Below are 9268 nucleotides of genomic sequence, written 5' to 3'. Positions count from 1 at the left end.
AGGGTGCGTTGAAGATGTGATTAAATTATTGGGACCAGGAACGTTCGCTCTTGGCCCCCGGCTCGGCAAATAGTATTTTGCATAAGCTCCCGGAACTGGCGGCGGCGTGGATGAAAATTGAATCAAGAGGCACTTGGGCGTTGCCATCTTACGCCCACCGGCAAGCTAGGCAATGTCCGCGGGAGGGACCTTTTTGGGGGGGAATAAAAAGATTAATGTTTGACGTACGCGCAGGGCGCTGCTAACTAATAAAATTTGCTTTACAAATGGATCGGCGAAGATTTATTAACCAGACCATGCCTGGGTTTTCTGCCTCTTCCACAGGTCACAGGACATTAACTGTGAGCCACGCGAGCCACAAACAATAGTCATAATGGCGACGACGAGACGTACGAGCACGAGCACCGCGGCCAGGAATCTGTTGGCTTACCTACTTTTGGTGGTGCTGGCAACCCTGCCCCACGCGACGATGGCCCGCAGTTACGAGAAACAGACGCTGCGCAAGGGCAAATCGGCCCAGGTTATGGCGTCCGCCCCGACGATCACCACCCCGCTGATGGACCTGTGCTCGGAGGACATCAACATGAAGCTGGCCTGCCACTGTTCGCCCGAAACGCACGCGAAAGCACAGAAAGCGTCCTGTTCGATCTTCGACGGTGAGCTGCCGCGCAAGGACTACAACTGGCTCGCGTTCCACACGCAAACCGAGCTGGAGCATCTCAAGTTTACGGTGCGCAAGTCCGGCAACCTGACCTACATCCCGTCCGATGTGATCGGGACGCTGGCGAAGCTGCGAACGCTCACGATCGAGTACGGCATCATCAGCGACATCTACCCGTTCGCGTTCGGCAACCTGACCGAGTTGCGGGTGATCAACCTGCCCAACAACCAGATCGTAACGCTGCACGCGAACGCCTTCGCCAATCACCGGGCGCTCGAGGAGCTGATGCTGGAGAACAACTACATCAAAAAGATCGACCGCGAAGCGTTCATCAACGTACCGAAGCTGATCAAACTGAACCTGGCCAACAACAGCCTGGTGAACCTGCATGACAACGGCTTCGAGGAGCTGACCAAGCTGGAGGAGCTGCGTCTCGAAGCGAACCGCATCACGGTGCTGGCCCGCGAGTACTTCAAGGGGCTGGAGAACCTCAAGATTCTCAAACTGTCCTACAACGAGGTCCAGTACATCGGGGCGCTCGTTTTTGCCGACCTGTGGAGCCTCCAGATGCTGTTTCTGGACAGCAACAAAATAGAGGTTGGTCCTGATGAGGTGCAAACGATTCCTTCCGATGCTTACCTATTCCTCCCGCTTTCACAACAGAAACTCGACGAGCGCGCGTTCGTCGGGCTGACCAGTCTGAACTACCTGCACCTGGAGAACAATCGCATCACGACGATTGACAGCGCCACGTTTACCAGCGTTTCGGCGCTGCAACTACTCAACCTGGACTCCAATCATCTCACCACCATGACCTACGGCCACATCGTCCCGCTGATGGACAATCTCGTCAACAGCAGTGCGCTGCTCTCGCTGCGAGGTAAGTTCGGGCCCCGCGGATGTTGATTGATTTGCAGGCCGTCCAGTTAAATTGACAGCAGCCTGGAAGGGACCCGGAGTGGAATGGTCCAAACGATGCGCGTTTTCGTCTTGCGGACCCGTCCCGGACGTAATAGCTTCCACCGGATTAAACGAGTTATGATTGCTTTCGTGTTGCTGCGGCTAGGCGGGTCCGTGATAATCTGTCAACCAAACTCGAACCCGGCAACGGCAAAACATTAGTGGATCAATGAACACAGCAGGCCACAGTGTCCGGTTTGGCTACCACACGTTTTTGGTGTGCCACTCGACTTCCGGTCCTTCCGTCGAGTAGAAAATGGAAATCACCTTCTGTCGCAGATTCTGGACATGCAGGGTTTCCCGAATTTCCGACAACTGTTGCTGGTCGGTCGGCCAGAGTTTTTGCCATAAACTTGACGATAGAAAACGATGGCCACCGTTCGATACTGCTGTTGACAGGCAGGGCTGACACATGAGATGGCTTTACATCGCCCCTAGTTATCCGGGCTGTTGGCTATGAGCTTTTGGTGCGACATTTGGTCCTTGCGTCCAATGGTCTACTGACCTGTGAATGGTGCAGGAAGCGGACAACGATGTGGTTCTCCATTCTATCCGTCAAATCGACCAAACATTCATTCCCCAATAACTGCAGTTGGAGTGTTATTTGCAATGCAACGTTCAGCAGAAATACCAGGTCAAAAACTGTGAAAGGAGACTTTTTTCAAAGAAATCACATGTTTATTGCATTGAGCGGAAAACTTTATTTAATTCATCGGAAAACGCTAGCAATAAATTTCCCATCCCATCTCTTTGATGTATTGGATGGACGCCTCGGCAAAAGAATTCTTCGTCTTTTGAAGCAAACTGTTTAATGATTTTCGACTTCCTCGTAGGAATCGAAAAGCCTCCTTCCCATAGACTTTGACCTGGGGAGTTTGGGACTTGTGTATGACGTCTTGGCTGGCAAGATAGTGACAGTCGCTCCATAGCGACCACCACAGCCCAGCAAAAAGGGTCTTCCGCGGAGTCGAAGTTTTAAAACCTAGATCCGATTCTCGTTTCGTCGCCACAGAAAACCGATTCATCTGCGACTGCCGGCTGTCGTGGCTGTACGACCTGAGCGAGCGGACCCGCAACGAGGAGCTGCGCGAGAGCCTCAAGTCGGTCGAGTGCGTGATGGGTCAGACGACCGAGGAGCCGCCCCGCTCGCCGCAGGCCAGCCAGTACGACTTCGGGCAGGTGGACGACGACGGGGACTACATCGACGACTCGGCCAGCGAGAACGACGCGCTGGCCCACGACGCGCCCCAGATCGTGAACGTGCTGAAACTGGGCCGCGAAGAGCTGCCCTGCCCGGAGGAGCTCGCCGGACCTACCGGCGATCCGAACCCGCGCGAATCGAAGGGCCTCTTCAACCTGCCTTGGAACAACTCCGCCGCCGGCATCCAGCGGCACTGTAGTAGCGGCTCCTTCTGGCTGGCAACCCTCGCCACGCTGTACACCCTCCGTAGGATCCTTCGTAGCTGTTAACTTGCGCGCGCCGCTAACTTCTAGGTGTCTGGGTGAGTGTGTGTGTGGGGGGTAGTGTTTTACGTTTTCGGGCTGCCGCTGCTTTCCTGGGCCACCTCGCGCCACCCGCCCTCGTGACTGCTGTTCTCCTTGCTCTTTTCCTGACCTCCGCGGGTCGGCGACCCGCGAAGATGTGTACCATAATATAGCTGTGACCGAGCTAGGGCAGCTGGGGAACCGGCGGGGACAGTTTTGCCAAGTTTTAATTCTTCGTAGCAAGTTAGCGAGTAGAGCGGACAACACGGTAGTAGAGGAGAGAAGCAGCGCCCTCTAGTGATCGGGGACGGCGCTGAAGATGGATCCGTTTTGTAGACCCCATAAACCCCCACACAACTCCTGCACACAGACACTGAGACAGGAAGAAAGAGACAAAGAGAGAGAGAGACAGAGAGAGAGAGAGAGAGAGAGAGAGAGAGAGAGAGAGAAGAACTGGGCCCCGGAACTCCAGGTAGGCCACTCGGATATTTACTGCGATTTACTGAGATGAATCGACACATCACACCACAATCACCGAGCGCAAGCCGTCAGGCTCTGGACTTCGAGAGCTTCGATGGGGTGCTACACAATTTTAACTGTAAAACTGCTATTCGTGCGCCGCTCAACGACTTCGCAGCGTCCACGTCCGGTGCGGTGGACCCTGACTGAAGGCGGAACCGGGGAACCGATCATTGATGGTAACTTCTTCATTTTTTTTATAATAAAGAAAACTCGAAAAAAGTATGACCTAGACTTTAAGATAGGGAGAGAGAAAGAGGGGCAGAGAGAAAGAGAGAGAGAGAGAGCGAAGAAAGCAGAAGAAAGCAGAAGATGCAACACCGATACAACGTAAGATGGACGAAGAGGAAGCTGTAGATCCTTTGCGCGAGGGTCTGGGGAGGCCGAGAAAGCAGAGAGGACACTGAGTGAGTGTAGGAGAAACCCAAACCAAAAGACAGTCCCCGCTACGCACGTACCCCGTACACGGTTGAAGAGGAGCACGTAACTAATAAAACGTACCCCGAACGAGGGACGCGTAGACGGTCCCTTAGCCGACGAAGGCAGTTTACAGATTGAGTTGAGAGAAGCGGAACCGCTAAACGGAAGGTAGAGCCCCTCTTCGCCTGCAACCCTGTGCGACGACTGTGAATAAGCTGAAGTGCTGGCGGCAGTGGAGCCGGTGGAAAACTAGAAATAAATTTTGCGAGTAAGAACCAAAACAACACCAACCTCGGGAGAACCGCGCAATTCGCGGAAAACGTATCCGAAAACCCCTTCTTTGAAGTCCGGGCCGATGAATCGATGGACATCCGATTGGCAAATTGGCGGGAGTTCGCAGGGTGTAGAGAGAGAGAGAGAGAGAGAGAGAGAGCAGACACACCAGGAAGTCACCGTCTCAAACGGAGAAAACCCCCGGCAGTGGACCGGAAAACTCTTCTTCAACAACCCGTCCGAGGCGCGGCGCAGACGTCGAATGGAAATCGTCCCGAGTGTTCCAAATTTTTCTCGGCTATTTCCAACACTTTCCGGCTTTTTCTCGGTTCGGAAAAGGATCTCGACGGACGCACAATCGACCCCACGAGATGATGGACCGAGGTCCGGGGCCGGGTTGCCATCAATCTTGGACATTCGATTGACTGTCGGTGTCGGTGGAAGCTGGAAGTCTGGAGAAAGCTGAGGAAAAGGTGCCCCGAACGGTGGCCCGTGTCTGTTTGATTTATGTCGTTCGCCGCCCGCGCACTTGTTGCTTGTTCGCCGTCTTCGGACTTTATATTTTTCCACCGCTTTTTGTCCCGAACCGACATGGTGAACCCGCGGGACGGGAGGAAGCGTTCGAGAAAAATGGTTTATGATCGCTATCTTTCAATCGGCTTCCGCGCCATGCTGCTTCCGTAATCCTTTTCGGCATTCGAAATTGATTGGTGAGATGGGGGCGGGAAAAAAGGAATCCGGTCCGATTGACATTCGGTTCGCAGGGTTTTCGGAGTTTCGGCTTTCAGGAGCTTCTTCACGAACGCCCCGGATACGACCGATTGGGAGTCAGTCGGCACAATATCGGATGAAAGCGGGTTCACGGACCAAAACGCTCGAAAAACGCCAGTTTGATCTCGGCCACAGACCTTGCGAATGGTTTGCTGGACGCCGCCGAGATCCGACCTCAAAGGATGCAGCACAACTACACGACTAACAAATCAGCGGCTGACCATACAAAGATCGCCCATTTCCCGACGACCCAGTGCGTTGTCAAGTATTCTTTTATTTACTCTCCATGGACCGGACCAACTTTCGGAAGCCTGATGACGTCACGCCATTATAGAACAAAAACCTTTTAAACAAAGGTTCTCGGTGCTTCAAACAAACAAAGTCGAAACATACGTTCCCCAGACACTCGCCCCGATACGCTTGGGGATTCCGGTATCCGGGGCCGTCCATTTACAGGTCCTGCAGGTTTTGCGTAGCTTACCTTCTTCATCCCTCTGGCACTTCCAATCGCTCTATCAATCCCTTGTGCCGACATCGACCCCCTTTGGGAGCGATCTGCATTCTCCCCCGGGTCCCGGGAAGGATACCAAACCGCAATGCGAACTACTCCGACCATTGGAACGGATAGAAGAAGGAAAAAAGGACGATTGACATCATCACGTACAACCGTCATCAACATCGTAACAGTCATCCTCATCACGATGTGCTCAAAAGGCCAAACAAATGGCTGGCAATCGGAATCGAAGGCCCCCTCCCCAAAAGGACGCGAACGAGCTCCACTCCAACGCTCCTCCCGCCTTGTCCCGTTCCCGTGGGCCACGTGGCGATTCGCGTCCCGACCCTTCTGACCCTGCGTCGGCACCACTCTCCACTCCCGGCCCACCCGTTGGCACAACTCCATTAAAGCCCATAAAACCTGACGGTAATAATCGTCATAAAATTCTCATTTTCGACCAAACCTCATCGTTTCGTCGTTTAGGGCACGAGGCCCACGACCAGGCCGATGGCCTAGCGGTGGCCCCCACCCACCCCAGGACGCGCCCCCGTCCTGACTCACGGTCGACTAGGGCGCAAGTATGTTGACGGGGCCAAACTTGTTGTGTTTGCGATGCGACCGACTGAGCCAGAGCCGTGAACTTTGGCCGGCCGAGGAAGGCAGACATCCAAAGTGTGGTGGCCAGAAAACAAAGTAAAACTTTTACCCATCATCCTGCTCGAATTCGGGCTGGCTTCTTGCGAGAGGCGATGGCGCAAAAGGATTCGTCCCTCGTCGGCTCGAAGTGGGTGAGTATATTTCGTACGATTATGCGATTATGTCATCGTCAGCGGCCGGAGCTGCGGCCGGGTGAAGTGTTTGTAAGGTGGATACATTAGAGCCTTCCTCTTTTTTGTCCCTATCGGTGTCCACGGCAGCTCCAGGGCAAGGAGTCCCCCTCCTAAACTACTCGGCTCCGGGCACAGTCCACATTCCACACAGGGTGGTCGCCAGGTCGCATGATGGGCCTAAAAAGCCACCCCGTCAGAGGTGGGGGCTGGTCTCCACCCCTCGGACACGTCAACCCCCTCGGGTTGACATTCCGGCGTAATAGTTTTAGATTATTATTATTAGTTCGTGTATCGAAGCCCGAAGGTCCCGAATGTAGGTCCCTGCGAAGCGCACGCGGCCGCTATGCGTGACTCGGGACTGTTTCCCTCCAGGGAGCAGGCGAGGGCTGCGACAGGGCAGAGGACTGTTCGTTGGACTGTTATCTTAATGGATTGGCCTCGGCGAATGAGGCTCCCCTTGATCCCTCTCGGGGACATTCCTTCCTTTCAGCGCTTAAAAGCGCTACTCCGTCGTTGATAACCGATTTCTACCGACACCGGCCGACTATTTATCAGCCACGCCAGGGGGCCACAGACGGTGTAGTAGTTTGGAGTTTCTGGTTTTTTTTTGTGGTGCGACGTGACCCAACGGTGAGCATAAGTCTGATGGCACCATTTCTAAGGTTGATGAGCCGCTTTTAAATGGTACTTCAGTTGATCAACTCAAATTACTTTTATTCGCTTTCTCAACAGGATGTGATTATAGTTGTAAATTTATTAAACAACGACCTGGAGAGGTTCCTCAATTGCCGCAAATTGATCTGTTTATTGCGGTGTTAACACTCTCATAATATTTAGCTTTCTCAAAAAGAAATACTGCTTCCCGATTTTAGTAGAGCATAAATGGTGTCCCTGAAAATTCCTAATGGCTGACTCGTAGCTGCTTGTCGCTTTCCTTAACGAATGATTTTTTCTTTCACTAACTTATGACATTCGACGAGGCATTCGACTTTACACGGCCAGCAAAGGTTACTAACTTGCCAGTTTCCTGGCAAAATGCATCCCTAGACCAGAAAGCTTTTGTGATTTAGTTTTTAATGTTGATTTAGAGCCCATATAGGAGAAAAGGTTAACTCGTTATAACTGAGAACATGAGCCAGACCATCAACTCCGAGAACGTTTGTCACGAACAACTGAGGTTTCGGATCATGCCGAGAATAAAATACCATCTTATTCCCAATTAGCTCACTCTGGCTTGGAAACTTTTTACAAACAAGGCCAGATTTTCCGGCATCATACGGACTGATGAAAGGAACTTTCATCTTTCAAAAGGCCTTCAAAAGGCACAGTAGGAACTTTTATTCCTACTCGTAGTTGAGATGGCCACTATATGTTTGTCAATTCGTCTTAATTACTGTATCGATTGTTGCTCTTGCCTTGCTCTTCTGCCTTGCTCTTCTCGAATATTTTTGCAATCTCCTTATAATTTTGTTGTCCCTATACTGAGCTGTTATCCTCGGAGCGAGTCGGAGGAAGCATCTTATTCATATGCAACTCGAGGACATAAAGTCTCATTTCACTGACGTATTGGGCCCCTTGATGCGTTTCCGTGCCGCAATGCATCCTGCTCTCGAGTTAATCATGAGTGATACCTACGAACGTCATTCATTTGAAGTCGAAATGCATCTCAAAGGCTAATGCATTCAATAAATGATGGATTACAGCCCGCGGCCTCAGAGAAAACGGGGAAACGGTCTGTCACCGCGATTTGTGAACTGTGCTGGATTTTTGTTGCATACCGCGGGGTTAAACGGAAATTAAATAAGTTGTGAGCTCGTGAACGTTAATGGATACTCGGTTCCAAATTCCGCTTCACATGATATTGTCCCAAATTAGCCATTGATCAGCTCCATCACACCGGACCGGGAACGTATTCCTGGAGGCAGCAATTTCATTCCAACTAGCAACTAGTTCTTCTCTGTGGCCCTAGCCAACTGCATCCCGTCGGAAGCCGGACGCCTTAATGGATCACCGGCTCGTCCTCTGCCACACCCGCGATGGTCCCGACGAGCAGATGGGTCCCACGCCCCGCGGGCAACCCATATTTGCATACGATGATTGTAATTGCTTCTCCTTGGGCCGGTTCCATCCGCCTGAAGGCCCCAAAGCACACATACACAACGCGCAAACAATGACAAACGGTAACAGCTAATGGCTGCGCACGTCTGTCTGTATCGTCGGGGTGGGTTGAATTGAGTTATGGGTGAATTATTGCGGCTGAATTGAATTCCGTTTCAAATTTCGCATGGACCGGGTCGGACTCAACGGATGTCTCCACCGAGCCACGGAGGTGCCACTGGGCTCAGGCAGACAGCAACAGACAGTGGTCCCAGACATCAACGGGGAAACATTCGCTCAGTCACCGTCACACAGATTAAACACATCCCTCCAGCCGGTGCCGGGTCCGGATTGTTGTGGTAGCTGCACTGCGCTGAACATCCTCGACACTCTCCGGATATCCGGTGGATCCGGTAGAGGTGACCACACAATCATAAGCCGAGGACGAGTTTTGACTCGCTCGGAGTGGCAGGAACTTATTAATTACACGACGATTGGCATCAATCGGGCCATCTCGTCCTTCGCCTTTCAATCAATTTAGGACTCCGTCAGGCGGCAGCAATTGCGTCGCGCTAGCGCCCCTCACGGGCGAGTGCGCCGCGCGCTCGAGAGGAATAAACTCATAATTAACTGTGGCGGATCATCCGGCCGTGGCCGCCCCGGGCGCTTTTCAGGTCCCATTTTGGGCTTCATTAGTCAAAAAGACCCCATTCTGGAACCGCACACGCACGCACGCACGCTCACGGCAGTGACAGG

At 52.6% G+C, this 9268-nt stretch overlaps 1 protein-coding gene across 1 annotated transcript; it reads left to right on the top strand.

Moving 5' to 3' along the window:
• The first annotated feature begins 373 nt into the window (after nt 1-373).
• LOC131212489 (connectin-like) lies at nt 374-3454 on the top strand. Its single transcript, XM_058206375.1, has 3 exons — nt 374-1258; nt 1325-1541; nt 2634-3454. The coding sequence occupies exons 1-3, from the start codon at nt 374-376 to the stop codon at nt 3089-3091; spliced, it is 1560 nt and encodes a 519-aa protein (XP_058062358.1). The 3' UTR covers nt 3092-3454.
• Nucleotides 3455-9268: the final 5814 nt, after the last annotated feature.

Source organism: Anopheles bellator, chromosome 2, assembly GCF_943735745.2.
Source record: "Anopheles bellator chromosome 2, idAnoBellAS_SP24_06.2, whole genome shotgun sequence".
In the NCBI taxonomy this organism is placed as follows: domain Eukaryota; kingdom Metazoa; phylum Arthropoda; class Insecta; order Diptera; family Culicidae; genus Anopheles; species Anopheles bellator.
This window is presented reverse-complemented; position numbering and strand designations above follow the sequence as displayed.